The sequence below is a fragment of the Phocoena sinus genome, chromosome 1, assembly GCF_008692025.1.
Source record: "Phocoena sinus isolate mPhoSin1 chromosome 1, mPhoSin1.pri, whole genome shotgun sequence".
NCBI lineage: Eukaryota > Metazoa > Chordata > Mammalia > Artiodactyla > Phocoenidae > Phocoena > Phocoena sinus.
In genome coordinates this window covers 141723761-141746690 of record NC_045763.1, presented here as the reverse complement: position 1 = coordinate 141746690, position 22930 = coordinate 141723761, and the positions used below count along the sequence as shown (strand labels likewise).

At 35.3% G+C, this 22930-nt stretch overlaps 1 protein-coding gene across 1 annotated transcript in view; it reads right to left on the bottom strand.

Annotated features, from left to right (window-relative positions):
• Window positions 1-22930, bottom strand: part of HMCN1 (hemicentin 1) — a 521707-nt gene that overhangs the window by 189282 nt on the left and 309495 nt on the right. The window contains exons 37-44 of the mRNA XM_032606174.1: window positions 15123-15224; window positions 14054-14230; window positions 13359-13510; window positions 12089-12212; window positions 7607-7782; window positions 5145-5241; window positions 1708-1830; window positions 789-950 (exon numbers count right to left, since the gene is read on the bottom strand). Coding sequence (XP_032462065.1) covers window positions 789-950; window positions 1708-1830; window positions 5145-5241; window positions 7607-7782; window positions 12089-12212; window positions 13359-13510; window positions 14054-14230; window positions 15123-15224 — 1113 coding nt within the window. The remainder of the gene's footprint in view (window positions 1-788; window positions 951-1707; window positions 1831-5144; window positions 5242-7606; window positions 7783-12088; window positions 12213-13358; window positions 13511-14053; window positions 14231-15122; window positions 15225-22930) is intronic.

The following is a 22930-nucleotide window of genomic DNA, read 5'->3' as shown; positions in this document are numbered from 1 at the left end:
GGCAATATTTTTGTCTCATACCACAGCTATGTAAAGATTAAATGAGGTAATGTAAATATTTCAAATACTTTAAAATCTTATATAAATTAAATATTCTTTACAATGAGATATTTTTACATACTGTAAATGTACCCTATGGTACAATGCCATCTTCTCCATTCTGCACATACACTATCCTGCCCCCCAAAAGTTACAGCCACATTGATATATCTGCCAGCAGCAAGCTGATGCAGATGTTCAGCTGTATTGCTGAATAAATAACAGCTAGAAATAAGTAATTACTCTTTATTACGTCAGCACAATTAAAATTTGTGGGTCTTATGAAAGGTATAGTTGTCCCTGGGTATCCATAGGGGACTGGTTCCAGGACACCCTCAAATACCCAAATGCTCAAGTCCATTCTATATAAAATGGCAGAGTATTTGCATATAAGCTATGTACATCCTCCCTTATACTTTAAATCATCACTAGATTAGTTATAATACTTAATACAATGTAAATACTGTGTAAATAGTTGTAAATACAATGTAAATGCTATGTAAACAGTTGCCTGGTGCGTGGAAATTCAATTTTTGCTTTTTGTAACTTTTGGGATTTTTAAACAATATTTTTCAATCTGCAGTTGGTTGAATCCATGGATGCAGAATCTGTGGATATGGACGGCCAATTACATACTATAACCATACTACTTTGAATGACTCTTAAAGATATGAAGAAAAAGTAAAAGGGGAGGATGGAGAGGTTTTTAAAAAAAAATTGTGCCAAAGCCTGGCTAACTAATAACTTACTGTAAACTTGCAGATTGTAGTCTTTCTTTGCTGTTCCAGCAACATTTGATGCCACACATGTATAGAGCCCTGCATCAGATTCTTCTGCAACTGAAATCTGCAACTGCCTGCCTCCAGATAAAGTTCTGACCCGCCCTGCAGAATCAGCCAGCACTGGGGAACCTGCAAAGAAAACCAAGTGGCAGAATGCGAAGTATAAATGTAAGGTGTTTTGTGTATATACTCTAATGAGTATATATACATATATATTTACTTCCTAGCTCACATACTTAAAAGGCAGAGGACACTGTATAATAATCTACGCAAAAAGGAGGAGGAGGAAGATAGAGAAGACTATCTTCTGCAAATTTTTCTTTCAATCAATACTGCATTTAAAAGAAAACATACTTAGTAAAACAAACAAAATAAAATCTTTAAGTAAAACAAGAATTATTTTTTAGATCAGCTAAAAATTTAGATGATCTGATACTTAATGGAAACAGATATTTGTTGATGAATAACTAAAAATCTGTTCAACTGCAGAATTGAATCTTAACGTACATTACAAAACTCACAAATACAGCAAAACTGTTTGCTTTAAAAAACAAGAAAAATTTTAAACCTATTTTAAAGAAGAAAGAAAGAGTTCATTGAATGGTGGATTCTTGATCATTATAGCTGCCTTACAATGCATTTGATTAAAAAAGAATTAATGGAGAAAATTAATTTCTTCTTGGGAGCAGTGAGTCTCAAAACTGACAATTTTCAGGTTGATACTGTAGAAATATCACATATGGCACATTTAACACAAAGCAATTCTGCTGTCTGGTATTTTTGCGTGCAAACCTTAAGAAAGTTCGTTGGCATGTTTCTCAAACAAAATATAAATTGACTTAATATTTATATTTAACTTTATAAATGTCAAAGGGTGAAAACTGACCTTTCTTCTTCCAAATGAGATTTGGGGGTGGAATACCACTTGATTCACACAATAGACTAATAAGATGCCCTTCAATGACTGTAAGTTGAGCAAGTTCATCAGAACCATAAATATTCGGTGGTACTGAAAGATTAAAAAAAGGAAAAATACTATTTTACACTCAAAAATAAAATTTCCCTAACACTTTGCATGTAAAAATCAAAAAGGTTCCCTCTCAAATGGTACATGTAAATAATTTAGCACTTGAGGTTGACCTATCAACACCACATTACAAGTCAACTGTAAGACCTAGAATAAATACCTAATAGCAGACTTCCCATTTTCACAGATAGAAACTTAATTATCAAAATACTCAGAGTGATATAAAAAGGAGATACAGTCTAGATATTTAGACATCTTGCACCAAAAGAAATGAAGACACTTAGCAAATTTAAATTTAACCCAGTCATTGTGCCTCTCCAGCTTTGATATCTCAGATGTTGAACAGAATGGAAAGACATCAGGCATATAACATATAGTAAAGAACAGAGGTAAGGAATTTGATCTGAGAAACAGACATGCTACCTGTCCTGGACTGCACAGTTTGCATACCCCCACTGATCTCCAGCTTCTGCTTGGAACTCTCAAAGTGAATTCTGACTACCCACACTTTACTCAAAGAGGCTGAACCTGCATTTGCTGGTTGAACTCTCCCTTGGGACACTTTTCTGGCTGCAGTATTATCACGTGATAGATGCTTATCCTCCCAAGCTCCTGGGAGTTGAGGAGTGGGAGAATCCTCCTCACCGCCAATGCTGCTTCCAGCCATTGTTCAAGCACCCCCATGAAAGTCTCTATTCTTTTGAGGCTCATGTCGTCCATTTACTTCTTTTTTTCTTCTCACCATCCGTGAACCTGCCATTCTTTTTCCATTCACTGAACAATCTGGTACTTGTTTTTATCCTTTCTCTTTATATGAAGACCTGCCACATTCTGTATGAACTCAATATCCACACGTCTAAACACCTGGCTACTCAGTTCCTTGATCTGCTCATCCTGTTCTCCATCAGAGGCCATACCCTTTTCACCATCTAGAACATTTCTCCTATTAATTTATAAATTTAGGCCACTTTCTGACAGCTGCTCTATCCTTATAGCTCTTTCACTCAACTATTCCCAATTCTCAGTTCAATGACCTAATTGAATCTCAAGTCCTTAAACCTCTCAGAAGCCTCCCAACCTAGCTGCTTACTCTTTTATTTACCAACTTCACTATCCAACTTAGATTTCATGATCAGTAATTTCAGCTAGTCCTCTGTCAATATTTTCAACTGCCTGGCACCATTGCTCTTCCTTTTTGGCAATACCCTTAACTTGGGATGAATCCTATAGTTCACTCTGTCATCACCTATCCCACAGATGAAAATTCTACAGAAGAAAATGACAACTACACAAATTGCCACCACTATAAATTCATGATCTCCAGCCCAAACTCCACTTCCTCTACTCCCATGGCTTCCAAATTAATACAAATACTTGCAAATCTGTACCTGTAATGCAGATACTCTCTGAGATCTGGACTTTTATATCTGACTACTTAACATCTCATCTTGGATGCCTTTGAGGCACTGGTAAACTCAACTTGCCCCAAACTGAACTCAGTAACCAGTGTCATTGTCTTTCTTCTTAAGCTCTCTATGCCTACATGTGGCATAGTACCTAGAACACAGAGTCATCTATAAATGATTTTTGAGGTCTCAACTTTCTCTCCCCTATCATTCATTCTTACATTGACTGCGACCTGTTTTCCTCTTTAAGAGGCATTGGTCTACTCAGTTGTAAAGTACACTTCGTATTTTATGTCTCATTTGGCTTCTCTGCAACGTGTGCCATTATTCATTCATTCATTCACTCATCTATCTAACCACGTCCAACTTATTTGTTGTCCGTGTTCTTCTTCTGGGAACACCATTGTCCCTTAGTTTCCATGACACAAGCTTTACCCAGTTTTCCTCCTCCCTCTTTGACTGTTCCTTCTCAGTTTCCCATTTGGGGGTCTCTTTTTCTGTCTCCCTTCTTATGTGATATGTGAGGGTCATTCTATACAGTACTCTTTTGTACACATTCTTCTTATTCTCGCTAAGGGATCTCAACTACTACATATACACTCATGTCTCTAACCTCACATTTTTAGCTGTTATCTCTTTCTCCTGAGCTATAGGCTCATAATTCTGATGGCACAGAGGACAGCTTCACATGAATAGTCTACAGGTATCTCTAATACAGCATTTTAAAAATGAATTCTTCATCTCACTTTCTAATTGATCACTCCAAATTTTTCTTTTTCTTTTCTTTTTTTTTTTCAACCTTTACTTGATAAGACTTAGCTCACTGTTGTCCATATTGGGAGTTATACGAATATTTTCCCCATTTGAAAGAAATGAGAAGAGAAAGGAAAGAAAGGAAATATGAAGGGAGAAAAAGGATGGAAGGAGGTAGGAACAGAAGTGAATGATACATAACAAATATGTAGTAAATATAAATGTACTGCATAGTAAACGCTGTCGTTTAAAAGTAAATCCTTTTACAGATGAATGATAATACTTCTTACAATTTTCCTCAAGATTTTAAAAAATGATAATAATGATTTATAATTAACAAGTCATTTTATACATAAAATATTTATTCTCTATTGGAATTAGATTACTTCCTCTACCTATTTTTATTTTAAAATGTGTTTTTGAATTAACTTTTATAATCAAAGGTAAATTTCAGGTTATTATCTCAAAAATTAAAAAGTTTAAACAAATACAATCAGAATTAAGAGAGCTTAATACGTTATAAATGAATTTAAAGAAGTACTTAAAATAAAGGTGAATATGTAGGAAATGGGAACACTTTTGAACATAGTGTAACAACTACAGTGATATAAAAGTTGTGACTACTCCTAAGAATTATCTTGATTAGTAATAGTAAAACTTCAAGCAAGAACAGCTTTGCACATTCGTCAGCGGAGTAATCCCATCTCCCACCCACAAGTGCATGTGTCCTCTTTCTCTCACACAAATATAATTCACATACACAATTTAGCCTTTTGACTCATTTTCAATTGACCAACACACTCTCTGTTCATGGAGAACACTCAATCATTAGAGGATCTCAGTTGTAGAAGCTAAAAGGCATGTTAATCAGGCAGGAGAGCAGAACTGTTCTACATCAAAGTTACAGTGACCAACACGTTTAGGTTCAAGAAATCTGTCTAGTTGCTCTTGAATTAATTATATAAGCTGATATTCAGGACAGTTCAGCATCATTTAAACATATTAATTAGTGTCCATGTCTGTATTATGATCAATTTTAGTTACGTGGTTGGTTATTTTAAGAACTGACACAAAGAATCACAGATTAAACCACAAGCTGTATCATTTGCTTTACAATCAGGGGCTGATCCCACTTACCCCAAATGTTGACATTATAGTTTTTCTCAGTTTTTCCAGCAACATTTGTTGCCTCACAAGTGTAACGACCACTATCTTGAACCTGAGCATCTTCGATCTGAAAACAAAATCATGCTTTGAAACCACAGTTTCTATTTTGTAAGTAACTGGGGCTTTTCTATTAATGTTATTTGTGATCTCTGATTTTTCATTTGTGTTCTGAAGGTTTTCAAACATATAAAAAATAGAGGGAACAGTAAAATGGATGGCTATATGCCCATCACCCACATTCAACACTTATCAAGATTCAGCAATTCTTTTATGTCATACCTTATTTGAATCTCATCAATTTTACTGGTTGAAGGTCTAGAAAGGCCTTTTAAATATGATTCAGATAAAATAACAAAAAAGTCACAATTAATTTATGAATGTGTTATTCAGGGCTTTAAATATACAATCTTTCCATGCCCAGGTCCTTGTTCAGTAAAATAATACCCATACTATTAATTTATTATGTCTTCTCCTATATTGGGTTTGTAAGCTTCTTCAAGCCAGGTATTATACTCAATTAGTCTCAATCTCCTAATACCCAGTTTGGTGCTTGGTAGATAACTGAATACCAGTAAATACTTTCCATATATTTATCTGCAACATACATTAATACTCATTTATCATTTATTCATAGACCTTTCAGCAATTATTGAGAATCTTGTACCAGGTACTATAGGTAAAAGATACAAAGAAGTATGGTGTTAATATATGGTTTCTGACTTGAGTCTTCAATCTAGTTGAGAATATAATGTATGTGAACATAAAAAAAGGGTTTAATAATAAACAAGGTATAAATAAGAATATAAGATAATCTAAGAGGTACAACAAACAGTATATAATTGCTGAAAGTTTTGAAATCAATTGCTAAAACATTCAAAAGAGAATCATTGGAGTTGGAGTTATCATTAAAAGTATTTAGTACAGCAGGGGTACACTAGAAGTTTTTATTTCCATGAGGTCTTCGCCCTATGTTCCTTCCTATGGACCCACACATTCCAGGGTGCCTGGCTAGCCTCAGTGGTGGAGACTCCGTGGATCCTAGGATTTCTTCACCATCACCTCTCTCCTGGCTTCCCAACTCTATTGGGATCCGTGCTCTGAAGAAATGAACTTCTCTACTCACTAAAATTTGCTAGGAGAGTTCTAATCACGTATAGCTCTCCCCTATCAGTGCTGGGACCTGTGGTTTGTACAATCGTCTCCCTCTATCATTCAGTCAGAGCTGAGGTTTGAGAATTCTACCAGCTGCTTTCTTGAACTCTGGGGTCTGCCTCTGAGAAGGGGCAGTGCTTTTTGCTTTTTTTTTGCTTTTTTTCCCCCTATATAGCTCAATTGACTTATCCTACTTTCCTCCATCAGTGACTCCGGCCTTTCCTTCCTCATTGGCTCCATCGTTACAGGATCATAATTCCGAACAACTCCATCCTCTTGCCTCCAATATACACTTTTACCTCCCTCTCACTCTCTCCTATACTTCTATCCTCCTTGTGTAAGCGACTTAGTTTCCTTTGTGTTGAAAATCATTATCCGTTCCCAAGACTCTCCTTGTTGGACAGTAATAATATTCCTTTACCAAGAAACTATGTGGTGTAGTGGTTAGCAGCATGGATTCTGAAGCTATACTCCGGTATTCAAATCCCATTTCTGCCTCTGAGTAACCGTAGGCAGATTACTTAGCCATTCTTTCAATTCTAAATACGGTTATTGAGGATTTTATAAATACTCCAATGGCCTGTTGGCTTCCTGAATCCTAATTCCTTAAGTTGGCTTTCAATGTTAGCTCTTATTTCGCTTAAATCAACGTAGTCCACCTTATTTCCAAAATTCACTTTGTTAAATTGTTTCAGTCACACTAGCTTACTTGCTTCCCGTAATCAGGCCTTTTGTCCTATCTCCCCATAAAAAGCCAACTAGCTTTCCAAGACTATTCTGGACAACCACAGCCTTACGTTTTGCTATCTTTCCCAAATGTACTGTCTATATCATCCACTTGGTAATTAACTTAGAGACTTGGAGCACTCATTGCATTTTTCATGAGCTGTTAAATTTTCATATATTTGCATTTTGCATAAATGTGTCATACTTTTTTGCATCCCTATGCAGAGCACCTAGAATGGGTATTTGCTGATCGGCTGAATGACTGAAGATGATGCACTCCTTAGAATATTTCTATAATATTTTCCTAGAAGTATTTTTGAATGGCTTCTGGCTAGAAACACGAATTGACAGTTAAGTATAATATTCAAACCTTCCTAAGCATAAAACTGAAAAATATTACAAACCTCACTAATAAAAGGGTTCCTGGAATTTTATAAGATGAAATTAGTAGAATACTTGTAAAGTTTAATAGGGGTACTATTTTGATAGTGGTAATACCAAAGCCATGAGCTTAGGAATAATATAAGAAGCAATAAATGAATCTATAGGCTTACCTTTAACACACTTCCATTTTCAGTGACACTGAGGCCTGGTTTCTTCAGCAAGGGGTGGCCGTCTTTTAACCAGGTCAGAGTCGGTGGGGGAATTGCATCACTTTGACATAGTAACTCCACAGCTTGGCTAATGAGGATAGAGACGTTCTGTTCTTCTCCCATAATATTTGGTGCAACTAAGTGAAAGATGGGTTTTCCCTCAGGATAAAAGAGGCCAGCATACTGCTTATCTTTATTAGTCATCAGGACATATACTGAATAACTTTATTAGTTCTTTTAAGATGTAGGATCACAGTAATTCTAACATACCCTCTGCACATCATTTCGTTCAGAATCAAGCGTTCATAAATCACTGATTAATGTGTTCCTGTTGAACAGAAATAGTTTTTTCACTAACTTTTCATGTAAAAAAGTTTTAGAACTGGAAGTTCTCACCAAGTGCCCACTTAAGAAACTTCTTGAACTAGATGTCACCACTTAAGATTTTCAAAGTATTAAACCACTCATGAAATCTTTTGGAAATAACAATGAATTAAAAGCAAACACATTTTTGATGTTTATTTCTGCAAAATAAAATCAATTTCATAAATACAGAGGCAAAATAAAAAAAGAGAGTTGAAAGAGATCATCCTGTCCCACCTCACAGTTTGCAAAACATAAGATGGGTGATGGATAAGAGCTTATTTGAAATAACGTGACTAATTGGTGGCAAAACTAGGAGTCTTCTGACTTGCAGTTTAGAGCTCATTTTGGTTTTTCATGGTGCCTTGTCAGTTTTCTATGGAATAAAGACCATGTGGGATAAATGATACATTAAAGACCAAACTAAAACAGTGACCAGCTGTATAGCATACAACTTACATAAAAAGAAGAAATGAGTTGAAATTTTAATGAGATTAAAATTAGAATTCCCTGGCTATAAGGCTTGTCAAATCCTGAAATATGTTCTTGGAGAAGTTTAAGGAACTGCATTCCCTTGGGTGTATTAAAAAATAGAGTAAACAATCATTTGTCTCAGATGGTCGAGGTACAGCCCTGCCAAGAATTAGACGGTGGGCTCCATAAGCTCTCAAGGACTCTTTCAGGCTTATATTTATAATAATTCAAAATCATGAACTAATGATAAAATCAGGCCTGTTATAAAAGGGCCACTCCAAAAAAGCACAGAGGGGAATTTCCTCAGCCATTTCTCACTAAATCCCATAACTATTTACGATTGTAGGAAACATACCATATTTGTAGTTTTTTTGGTTTTGGTTTTTTTTTACAAGAAAGGTTAAGTTTCATTGAAATGAATCCTAAAGAATTTTCCAAATGCTTTGGTAGAAATAAGATTTTTGTGGTAAGGAACATTATGATAGTCCATTGGCCAGTTTCCAGCTTGGTACTGTTGCATGTGGCAAAATGACAATGAACGCAGGGTACTTAAGCCAGTCCCTATAGCTTAAGGGGCTATAACCAGGAGGTTATATAACCGTGTTCTATAACCAGGAGGTTTCTCTGCTACCATGTCTTTTACACAGGGAAAGGCATTTGAACTAGAGGGTATTTCTTATGCTGTTTCTGGATGCAGGACTTGTGCTAAACCCAAAGGAAATGAGGCTAACAAAAGAAACTCCATGCACAATGGCTGGAACAGATCAGTGGGACTTTTGGGCAGAGATCTGTGATGCCCATCCTGGTAAATTCAACAGCACAACAGACATGTGGCTTTCCAAAAGCTTAAAGTAATCTGCGGGTGACAGAAAAGAGTGGGATTCTTTTTAACACGTGAGACAACAGATAAAAGATATACAACTAGTCTGTTTGAGATGAAAACTTCTATAATCTCAGCAAAATCAGCACAGTGAGTGCCATCTTCTAAGATATTATGAAAAAGAGATATATTCACCAGTCTTAGCATAGAGAGTCCTAAATACAACTTCACAGTTGGAAATAATTTCAGGTTAAGTCTGTCCTCTGTGGATAAAAATGTACCACAACTATATAAAATATGTTTATCTCAGATTATTTGTAGAATTTACAAAAGAGCACGGATTCTTTATGACTGCTTGTAGACGTAAAAGTCAGAAACAATTCAAGAAAGCAGAATGCTAATTTATTTCCAAATTTTTTCCTTCAATTACTTTTCTTTAAGCTAAATGAGTTGAATCAAGCTCAATTTTTTTCAATTGAGAGGAAAAATACAAAAACAGTGGAGTATTTGTTTCTTAAAGAACATAAATTAAAGCAAACCTAATTACAGTCAAGGATATATATTACCTCAGCACAACTATTCTTTTCTGCCCTGTCTTTCATTTCCCACTTTTTGTTTAGTCTGAGAAGAGAACAAGCTTCTACCCTTTAGATCCTCAGCTTCCTTAGATGTTATCCCTATACTGCTTTGCAGTCATGTTGCTTAGGAAGCGGTGTGTTGTATCTGTGTCTCATCCTACGCATTATACGTGTGAAATGTAATTACACAAGTCAGAACTGCCACAGCGTTATGCTTGTTAAAACACGGGGGAGCGTGTGATCTCTAAGAACGTTCTCAGGGCTTCAGTTTAAAGGTAAGGTACTACAGGAATCCAGAGCACTTAAAAACTCTATTCTCATGTTTCAGCACCTAAGGGTATGGTGATGCACACTCCAAATTGATACCAGGGAGAAACAGTTTGAATGAACTACTCTTGTAATCGTAGGGAAAGCTATTTTACACAGTGTCTGCTCCTCCTACACCACCACGCTCTACAATGTAAATCTGATGGGGACTCAACCTCTGAGGCTGCAGAACCACCATGCACCAAATAGATCCAAGATTGCCAAGGTTACTATCACAAATTTAGCAATATAATTTAGGGACATAATACGAATAGTAGAGCATAGATGGGAAGCTAATTTCCCATTCAAAACCTGTTTTAATCTGGCACTTCTTTAACATTCAAAATATATACACACAGCAAGCTACTAAAACACATACGCACATTCTAAAACATACGTATGGGCTGGCTAGCCACTTGACTTTTATAACAGAGGGAAGATTCTGGTTTTCAGACTAAAAAGGTACTATGGGGGTACTTAATAAATGATAAAAAGTAGTGACGCACATCTTCATAACTCCTGAAAAATATCAACTCTCTATCACCTCCCAGGTCCACTTTTGACACTAACCAGTGCAGAAATGGAAGCAGCCAATCCCAGATTTTCAGTGCTGACTAAAACCCAGTGAATACCGATGTCTGCTTGCTCATCTGCTTGCTTGTTCATGATTGAAGGAGCTATTGTGTCACAAACTTAGATTGATGCATCATTCTCTAAGGATAGTTTAGATTGGAAACATTCCAGTTCTTCATAAAGCACAGAAGTGACCCATTAAGGGAAGGAGTTAGATTCCTTGCAGTTGGGCATTTTAGACCCTCTGTTATCTCAGACACAGAGCACCAGCTGGAGGCTAGATACAGACCCATGCCAACTGCAGAAGCAACAAAAAAGAGGGATGCATAATGAGCCTTGGGTAATTTATTGATGCCAACTGGGATTTTTTGGCTTAATTAGAGATGCATGGCATCCATGTTGAAACAAGGGGCCTTTTTATTAAAAAATTTGGACTTATTATATAAGTTATTTGTGATGATTGCATTTGTTTTGGCAAACTCAAAAAGGGAAGTCAATCCACATGGCCTGGAGGTAAAAAAAAAAAAAAAAAAAAAAAAAAAGTAATATATTTTGAACAGGAGTAAATTATTTGGAAGTGAGGTAGGACTTAGAAGAGAAGGCCGGCATTAAACAGATACTCTTTGAGGACTACAGAACAAATCCACTATTCCAGGAACCAAGAATATAATGCAAGTAAAACCCTGAAAAAGTTCTAAATGCAAAGGTATACTAAAATGTGAAATGACAAGTGTAATCTATGAATGGAGGCCATTGAGGCCCCAACTTTGTTCCAGGGGCCTCTTGGTGTGATGGAATCAGACCTTTCCTTTTGTACCTTACAGCTGCATCATAGGTAGGAAGAAAAAATACTTGAGTTTTGCCTAAGTTTATGTTTAGTTTAACTTTTGCTTCTCAAATATCCTTTAATTCATAGACATAGTACTGACTATAAAATATGCTGATTATACATATAATTGAAAAGTAAGAAAATCCAGGCTTCGAGTAGAATAGATCAAGAGAGCTACTTGAACAGAGCCTTGCTTTAGGGAGAAGAATGTCTTCCAAACTGCAAAGATCTCTCCATAGTCATGTTCTTCAGGGTGCTCCATAAAAACAACACCCTACATGCTGGATGTATGCATCTTTATTTCTCAGAACTTCAATAAAGGAAAATCAAAGTCAAATATAAGGCAGAAAGGGTGACTCTGATTTAATTAACCTTGTAATATTTTGATAATTTCTATTGTTCATAGCTCTTTATTGTCAAAAACTTTCTTAACTTCCTCAATGATATTAGGACTTAAACACAGCTGTATCAGAGCAGAAGTAATTATTAAAATGTCTCACCATATACTCTGAGGTCAATGTCCCTTTGTTTCTCCCCAGCAGCATTTACTGCCACACAGGTGTATCTCCCCGTATCACTGATTTGCGCGCTGGTCAAGGCTAGGATGCGGCCCCCAGACAGAACCTGTTGATGAATAGAAAGCTAAATAACCAACATATCTCCTGAGAATTGTAGGTGTAAACATACTTTTTCAATTATTTTCTGAGATTGATCAACTGAACATTTGCCTCTAGAAGGATTTCTACTTGGATGTTTTAAAGAGGGCAAGCATCATTTAATCCCCTTCTCATCTTATCTGTGGAGGATGACAAAGGCTAGACCCAAACTTGGTAATAACCACTGAACACATACAGGATCTCTACATACAGGATCAAGTGAAGATCCAACTTTATCAATACTTACTACAGAAAGAGAAAAAGCCACCAGGGGAGAAAGATAAGAAGAAGTGGGAATAAGAGGAGGAGCTAATCCTCCTCTTAATTTTTCTTTGAGAGAAAAAGTAAGAAGGTAAAATTAACAGCATGGTAGCAGGCAAATAAATTAATTAGTCACATTCGTTGTCCTTTTATCCCACTGATGTAGTTGTACCTTTAATATTGACATGGACTCTGGATAGTCTATGATCCCAAATTCTGCAAGCAATGGATTTTCAAGAAAAGTTCAAGAAGTAGAATGGTGGAATAACTATGCTCTCTGCTAAGCATAGCAAAATTGAAGTACACTTTCAATGAGATATATGTGTTTCATATTTTAAATTTTGAGTCAGTGCAATGTACTTAAATTTTTTTCAGACTCAAATTTCACTTCTCATAATTCTGCCTTTATAATTTTTCTTTATATGATGTTTTAGTAGAAGTAAATATACTCTGTGTAAATATTTACTCTGAAGTAAATATTCTGATTATTTCCAGACATTTAAATATAACGTCTACCAAAAAATTCCTGTTTTTATTGTTGATGTACATTTCTTTGCATAGGGCATCTTTTATGGTGGTGGCAGAGAGTGGGGGGGGAGTAGAAAGTATATAAAACAATGACCAAAATACAGCACTACATATGAGATAAGGGAACTCTTAGATATACTGAGCTTTTAATGAATTGTTTAGAAATCACACCTGTGTGCCCATATTTATGGATGTACATGTGTACATGTTTGGATAACATTTGTGAATCCTTGCTCTCCAAATCCCTTTAAGAGTTTTACTTGTTTATACTTCCTGTATTGAATACTTAGATGGTAGATTTCACTTAAGGAATGACAGAGAGTACCTGTATCCCATTAGTGAAACTAGCGACAGGGCTCCCATCTTTCAACCAGGTCAGACTTGGGGCAGGGATACCTCTGGCTTCACATTCTAACCTCACCAGGTTATTAACTACCACTGCCACCATGTTATTGCTGCCAGAAATTGATGGGGGCACTGAAAAGGAATAAAAAAATAAATAAAATTAAGATATGTTAACATCATGGAATATTACATCTCAGAATAATAAAACTATATGTTGTGTCCACAGCAATGTTTTACATTTTTATTTCTTGATTTCCAGGCTTTGTGTGTATCTGTGTGTGTTTCCTTACACTGTATCTACTCTAGTATGTTAACTATGAACTCCTCTTAAAAGCATTATTAGAGATAATAACTTGGAAACATTTCTTGAACTAAAACCTATGATTCTGACAGACAATATTTACAAACAGGGCCATTGTCATTAGCTGATAAGATTGTTGATGACTATTTGCAGCAATTCATCTACAGAAAACTTAAGTTCAATAGCATGTGAAAATAGAGCATTTAATGGGAATCAGAAAATACAAACGCTTATCAGTTTTAGAATACTGCATTCTTAAGTAAAGATGACAACAACACATTCTGTTAAATATTTACACTAGCATTTTATAGATGCACTTAATCATTTTGAATGCTTCTTCGCTCCAGGATGAATCTAGGAGAAACAGCACTAACCATGGACCTGTAGACTATAAAATAACTCTGTAGCTCCAGCTGAGTTGATGGCCACACATTTATATATGCCAGCATCTGTGATCTGGGTGCTTTCGATATTGATGATCTGTCCTCTGTTCAAGAAAGTCATGCTACTGGAACCTAATAGTGGACGATTATCTTTGTACCATGTAATAGCTGCAAGGGGAAGAGGACAGAAACCCATCTTTTTAAAACTTTTCATTTAAAAGCTCAATACACATACTAAATCGAAGCTTAACTACAACAGTAACAATTGCTTTATTCTTATGCTTATCATCTTAGTTTAATCTGTTTAATTATCTCTCTAGGGTTGATTTTTAGGAGGAGGTAAACTTTAGAAAAACATGAATAGCCAAGCCAATATAAGAGTCCTGAAGTGAACTTATAAAAATAATATTCTTTACATTATCTCTAATGTATTAGGTTGGCCAAAAAGTTCATTTGGGTTTTTCCATACAATCTTACAGAAAAATCTGAACGAATTTTTTGGCCAATCCAATATCAGTATTTGTTTGATAGCAAACTTTTATCTGATTCTATTTCTTTTGGTGTAGTATATATTCCTCTCATCTATAAAATTTTGTTTATGCATCTAATCAAAACCAAACATTATACATACTATTAGCCTCAAAATTTTTATATTATTATTGATTAGTATGAATAACTTACTGGTGATGAAAATCAACAATAGTCTCATCAAATGAATGATTTATAAAGATAATCAATTGAGACTAGATAAAAATATATTTTTCAACAAAAATTTATACACAATACCATTGTGGGTTTTCTGGCCATAGTAAGGACAATAAGATAATTATTCACATATTTCTACATTGTTTAAATGAGTAAATTATTTCGTGTAGTTAAAAGCAATGAAAATTCAAAAATACCATCCACCTAATGATATCCTTAACAATATTTTACCCTTGAAATATATTCTATAATATTTCCCTTATTAGTGATTACTATATTATGCTTATAAACAGATTTAGCAATTCGCAGAAATCTTAAAATGTTAATAAGCTACAGAGTCCACAAACACACCTACCAGGTGAGGGATTTCCAGTTGCCTTACACTCCAGCTGTATGGGGTTGTTCACTACCACGGTCTCATTCAGCATCTTCCCTGCATCCTCCAGACTGGGTGGTTCTGTAAGAAGCCCAAACAGATAATTAGCAAACACAAATAGGATATTTAAACTGAAATCGGTTGCTCACTGGGAATTGTCATTTCTTTCTTTCTTTCTTTCACTTGTATACAATGATATATTTGGAATAAAACTAAAGTATACTATTAAGTAGTACTGAAGAACAGGACGGAAAAAGATGTTAATAAGTCTTCTGGATCATCCATTTCTCTATGCCTAGACAGGAAAAGCCTTAGAACTGTAGATTAGTAGAGCAGTAAAAGAAAGTTAAAGGAGTACTTTTTTTAATTCCAATAAATCTGACTGGTCTGATGATGAATTGCCTTTACCAAGAAGTAATCTAACACATTTGAACTCTTTCAGGGAAGGACATGGGTATTCCTCAAAATACCTGACTTTACCTTAGTACAGTACTATCTTAAACCATTTCACAGGGATTAAAATCATTTTTGTTTGTTTATTAGAGTTTTTTCTTTTGATATTAAAGTTACAATTAAATTGTTAGTAAAATAAAACAAAACTAAATTTTCAACTTTAAATAATCACAGATAATGCTGCTCTATTTTTAATGTATTTATAAAGTAGGAATTCAGAAAGTCTAAGAGGCATAGTGTAAAAGTAATGACAACTTGGAACAGCAATGCCCTACATCTTCTCCTGTCTCAAGGAGTGTAGGAGGGATGCCAGGAGAAAAAAAAAATTACAAGTAAACTAGAGATCTTACCTTGGAAAAGATGCTACAGATATGTTAGCTTTAAGGTTTACATAAAAATACATTTTAAAGATTTGCTAAATTTAACTTATCCAATGCATGAGAGCCCCTGACCTCTGCCTCATATACAATTAAAAAATTGATCCATTAATCTAGCAAAAACAGAGAAAGGGGAAAGGAGAAAAGGGAACAAGAAAAATGATGAGAACTAAATAAGATGGCAAAAATAAAATCAAATATATAAATCACGAGCATATGTGAATTAGTTCATTTTCTTGGTCAACAGAGAAAGATTTAACACTATTTGAGGGTTAACAGTATTTTTTAAAATTAAAAAGCACAAGTAAAACAACTGCAAAAATGTTGACAATAAAGAGCTGGACAAAGGTATACCAGAACAACAAGTGTGATATCAATTTCTGACATACTGTTATACAAGACAAAAATAATGCTTTCTATTGACTGAACTGTTACAGTTCAGAAAGAATCCACTATAATGATAATGCTTTATGCACTGAATAAAAAAGCAAAAATTGTTAAATAGCAGAGAAAATTTGAAAAACTGAAGAGTACTATATTTTAGTACACCTTTCTTAGAAATTGACTATGCAGTGAAACAAAACATAAAGTTACAAATAATTTGAGAACTAAAATTACCCATCCATTCTGTATGTGTGTATATATATTACATATAATATACACATACATATGTATTTGTGTATTTATGGTTAACAAAGAATACGTATTATTTTCAAGTGCCAACAGAATATTTTCAAAACAGACTATATATTAGGCCATAAAAAATGTCAATAAAGCATTTATAACCACAATTTAATAAAACCATAAAAAAAATAACAGAACTCAGTAATAAAATATAAAGTTCGCTACATGGAGAAAGAATTTATTAAAAAGGAAATCAAGACAAAAGTGTAGAAGTAGAAAAAATAAATTAGAATGAGACTGATTAAAAACTAAAACCTATGGAATGTCACTAAACAGTAAGTACTCAAAAAAAATCTTAAAGCCCTAATTAATATATTAAAAACTAAGAAATAATGAAAATAAATGTTCCAATCATTCAACTCAGATTCCAGAAAAAGACCAATAAAATAAGCCAAAGAAGTCAGGAATAAAGAAATAATAAAAATAAAAGCAGAAGACTACACCAAAGAAAACAAACAAGCAAAATAACAAAAGAAGACAATAAAACTCAAAGCTGTTTCTGACAAGTTTAAAATAAAGTCTGTCCTCAAAAGTAGATGTTCTTTTGAGTCATATTTATTTTCTTGGAAGTTGTTCCTAAAGACAAAGCCTAGACTCCACTCCTCCTTCATACCTGTAGTTCCTTTGTATCCATCTGATGCAATGTATTAACCCCTCCTGCTTGAAATGCCTAGAATGTTTCTGTTTTCTGCACTAAATTCTGATTTATGATATGGTATTTAAGGACAAAAGACCTTTAAATATGGCTATCTGACTTTTCCAACTGGAAAGGAAAAATAATTAGTCCATGGCGCCTTCTTTCAAAACAGTTATTTAAATACTAACTTGAAGCCTTCTGCACTAAAGTGATCACTGAAGGCTTTGACAGACTATGTAGCAGCTGCAATAAAACAACATGGTAAGAATGAGAAATAAAAGAGCTGTGGAGGGGGCTGGCTATTTTTCATTCCACTAAAGGACTGAAAGAAAAAGAGATTAGATATCAGCAAGAATGGCAGAGTAAAGACTGAAAATACATGCCTCCATTAAAAAACAAAAAAGAACACTGGAAAAATTATCAAAACCAACTTTTTCACAACTCTGGAAATTAAACAAATGCTAGCAATAATTAAAGAAGTGATTATTCAAGAAAAACAGCAAAATCTAATTAAGAACAGTGAGGTTTATGACATTTTATCTCACTCTATTCCCATCACTCTCTGCCTACCTCAGCAGTAAGCTTGAAAGCAAAGAGCTCTGCAACCACAGTGAAAAAAGCAGCCAAGTAGAATCTGGATAGTAGAATGCATTTGGGTTCCTGGAAGGACCTTCAAGAGGGCCAAGGAGTAGGACGTGGAGATCAACTTCCTCCCCACAATTACATCAAAAATACACCTACATGTGGACTAACTCCTACAGAACACTTACTGAACGCTGGCAGAAGCCCTCAGACTTCCCTAAAGGCAAGAAACTCACCACGTACATGGCCGTGTGGCTGACAGTCTTGGTGCTCCAGCTGGGTGTCAGGCCTGAGCCTCTAAGGTGGGAGAGCTGAGTTCAGGACATTGGACCACCAGAGACCTCCCAGCCCCACATAATATCAATCAGTGAGAGGTCTTCCAGAGATCTCCGTCTCAATGCTTAGACCCAGCTCCACTCAATGACCAGCAAGCTTCAGTGCTGGACACCCTATGCCAAACAACTAGCAAGACAGGAACACAACCCCTGCCATTAGCAGAGAGGCTGCCTAAAATCATAATAAGCTCACAGACACCCCAAAACACACCACTGGATGTGGTCCTACTCATGAGAAAGATAAGATCCAGCCTCATCCAACAGAACACAGGAACCAATCCCCTCCACCAAGGAAGCCTACAAAACGTGCCAAACCAATGTTATCCACTGGGGACAGACACCAAAAACAAAGGGGAACTAGGACCCTGCAGCCTGCGAAAAGGAGACCACAAACACAGTAAGTTAAGCAAAATGAGAAGACAAAGAAACAAGCAGCAGATAAAGGAGCAAGGTAAAAACCCACTAGTCCAAACAAATGAAGAGGAAATAGGCAGTCTACCTGAAAAAGAATTCAGAGTAATGATAGTAAAGATGATCCAAAATCTTGCAAATAGAATGGAGATAATACAAGAAACGTTTAACAAGGACCTAGAAGAATAAAGAGTAAACAAAAATGATGAACAACACAATAAATGAAATTAAAAATTCTCTAGAAGGAATCAACAGCAGAACAAATGAGGCATAAGAACAGATAAGTAACCTGGAAGATAAAATAGTGGAAATACCTACTGCAGAGCAGAATAAAGAAAAAACAATGAAAAGAACTGAGGACAGGCTCAGAGACCTCTGGGACAACATTAAACACACCAACGTTCAAATTATAGGGGTCCGAGAAGAAGAAGAGAAAAAGAAAAGGAGTGAGAAAATATTTGAAGAGATTATAGTTGAAAAATTCCCTAACATGGGAAAGGAAATAGTTAATCAAGTCCAGGAAGCACAGAGAGTCCCATACAGGATAAATCTAAGGAGAAACACACCAAGACACATATTAATCAAACTAATAAAAATTAAATACAAAGAAAAAATATTAAAAGCAGCAAGGGAAAAGCAACAAATAATATACAAGGGAATTCCCATAAGGTTAACAGCTGATCTTTCAGCAGAAACGCTGAAAGCCAGAAGGGAGTGGCAGGACATATTTAAAGTGATGAAAGAGAAAAACCTACAACCAAGATTACTCTATCCAGCAAGGATCTCATTCAGATTTGATGGAGAAATTAAAACCTCTACAGACAAGCAAAAGCTAAGAGAATTCAGCACCACCAAACCAGCTATACAACACATGCTAAATGAACTTCTCTAGGCAGGAAACACAAGAGAAGGAAAAGACCTATAAAAACAAGCCCAAAACAATTAAGAAAATGGTAATAGGAACATACATATCAATAATTACCATAAATGTAAATGGATTAAATGCTCCAACCAAAAGACAAAGACTGGCTGAATGGATACAAAAACAAGACATGTATGTATGCTGTCTACAAGAGACCCACTTCAGACCTAGGGACACGTACAGACTGAAAGGGAGGGGATGGAAAAAGATATTCCATGCAAAAGGAAATCAAAAGAAAGCTGGAGTAGCAATTCTCATACCAGACAATACACTTTAAAAATAAAGACTATTACAAGAGACAAAGAAGGACACTACATAATGATCAAGGGATCAATCCAAGAAGAAGATATAACAATTGTGAATATTTATGCACCTGACATAGGAGCACCTCAGTACATACGGCAAATGCTAACAGCCATAAAAGGGGAAATCGACAGTAACACAATAATAGTAGGGGACTTTAACACCACACTTTCACCAATGGACAGATCATCCAAAATGAAAATAAATAAGGAAACACAAGCTTTAAGTGACACATTAAACAAGATGGACTTAATTGATATTTATAGGACATTCCATCCAAAAACAACTGAATACACTTTCTTCTCAAGTGCTCATGGAACATTCTCCAGGATAGATTATATCTTGGGTCACAAATCAAGCCTCGGTAAATTTAAGAAAATTGAAATCATATTAATTATCTTTACTGACCAAAATGCTAGGAGAGTAAATATCAATTACAGGAAAAAAGTGTATAAAATACAAACATAAGGAGGCTAAAGAATGTGCTACTAAATAACAAAGAGATCACTGAAGAAATCAAAGAAGAAATCAAAAAATACATAGAAACAAATGACAATGAAAACACAATGACCCAAAACCTATGGGATGCAGCAAAAGAAGTTCTAAGAGGGAACTTTATAGCAATACAATCCTACCACAAGAAACAAGAAAAATCTCAAATAAACAACCTAACTTTACACCTAAAGCAATTAAAGAAAGAGGAACAGAAAAACCCCAAAGTTAGCAGAAGGAAAGAAATCATAAAGATCAGATCAGAAATAAATGAAAAAGAAAAGGAAATGACCACAAAGATCAATAAAACTAAAAGCTGGTTCTTTGAGAAGATAAGCAAAACTGATAAACCATTAGCTAGACTCACCAAAAGGAAAAGGGAGAAAACTCAAGTCAACAGAATTAGAAATGAAAAAGAAGTAACAACTGACACTGCAGAAACACAAAGGATCATGAGAGGTTACTACAGCAACTATATGCCAATAAAACGGACAACCTGGAAGAAAGGGACACATTCTTAGAAAAGCGCAACCTTCCAAGATTGAACTAGGAAGAAATAGAAAAGAGAAACAGACCAATCACAGCACAGAAATTGAGAGTGTGATTAACAATCTTCCAACAAACAGAAGTCCAGGACCAGATGGCTTCACAGGAAAATTCTATCAAACATTTAGAGAAGAGCTAACACCCATCCTTCTCAAACGCTTCCAAAATATAGCAGAGGGAGGAACACTCCCAACCTCATTCTACAAGGCCACCATCACCCTGATACCAAAACCAAAGATGTCACAAAAAAAGAAAACTACAGGCCAATATCACTGATGAAGATAGATGAAAAAATCCTCAACAAAATACTAGCAAACAGAGTCCAACAGCATATTAAAAGGGTCATACACCATGATCAAGTGGGGTTTATTCCAGGAATGCAAGGATTCTTCAATATATGCACATCAATGTGATACACCATATTAACAAACTGAAGGAAAAAAACCATATGATCATCTCAACAGGTGCAGAAAAAGCTTTTGACAAAATTCAATACGCATTTATGATAAAAACTCTCCAAAAAGTAGGCACAGAGAGAACTTACCTCAACATAATAAAGGCCATATATGACAAACCCACAGCCAACATCGTTCTCGATGGTGAAAAACTGAAACCATTTCCTCTTAAATCAGGAGCAAGACAATAATGCCCACTCTCACCACTATTATTCAACATAGTTTTGGAAGTTTTAGCCACAGCAATCAGAGAAGAAAAAGAAATAAATGAATCCAAATCAGAAAAGAAGTAAAGCTGTCACTGTTTGCAGATGACATGATACTATACATAGAGAATCCTAAAGATGCTACCAGAAAACTACTAGAGCTAATCAATGAATTTGGTAAAGTTGCAGGATACAAAATTAATGCACAGAAATCTCTGGCATTCCTGAACACTAATGATGAAAAATCTGAAAGAGAAATTAAGGAAACTCTCCCATTTACCATTTCGACAAAAAGAATAAAATACCTAGGTATAAACCTACCTAAGGAGACAAAAGACCTGTATGCAGAAAACCATAAGACAGTGACGAAAGAAATTAAAGGTGATACAAACAGATGGAGAGATATACCATGTTCTTGGATTGGAAGAAACAACATTGTGAAAATGACTATACTACCCAAAGCAATCTACAGATTCAGTGAAATCTCTATCAAACTACCAATGGCATTTTTCATAGAATGAGAACAAAAAGTTTCACAATTTGTATGGAAACACAGAAGACCCTAAATAGCCACAGCAATCTTGAGAAAGAAAAATGGAGCTGGAGCAGTCAGACTCCCTGACTTCAGACTATACTAAGCTACAGTAATCCAGACAATAAGGTACAGACACAAAAACAGAAATATAGATTAACGGAACCGGATAGAAAGACCTGAGATAAACCCACGCACCTATGGTCAATTAATGTATGTCAAAGGAGGCAAAGATATACAATGGAGAAAAGATAGCCTCTTCAATAAGCAGTGCTGGGAAAACTGGGCAGCTACATGTAAAATAATGAAATTAGAACACTCCCTAACACCATACAGAAAAATATACTCAAAATGGATTAAAGACCTAAATGTAAGACCAGACATGATAAAACTCTCAGTGGAAAACATAGGAAAAACACACTTTGACATCAACCACAGCAAGATCTTTTTTGACCCATCTCCTAGAGTAACTGAAATAAAAGCAAAAATAAACAAATGGGACCTAATGAAAGTTAAAAGCTTTTGCACAGCAAAGGAAACTAGAAACAAGATGAAAAGACAACCCTCAGAATGGGAGAAAATATTTGCAAATGAGTCAACAGACAAAGGATTAATCTCCAAAATATATAAACAGCTCATGCAGCTCAATATTAAAAAAACAAATAACCCAATCCAAAAATGGGCATAAGACCTAAATAGACATTTCTCCAAAGGAAACATACAGATGGCCAAGAGGCACATGAAAAGGTGCTCAACATCACTAATTATTAGAGAAATGCAAATCAAAAGTACAGTGAGGGATCACCTCATACTGGTTAGAATGGGCATCATCAGAAAATCTACAAACAAAAA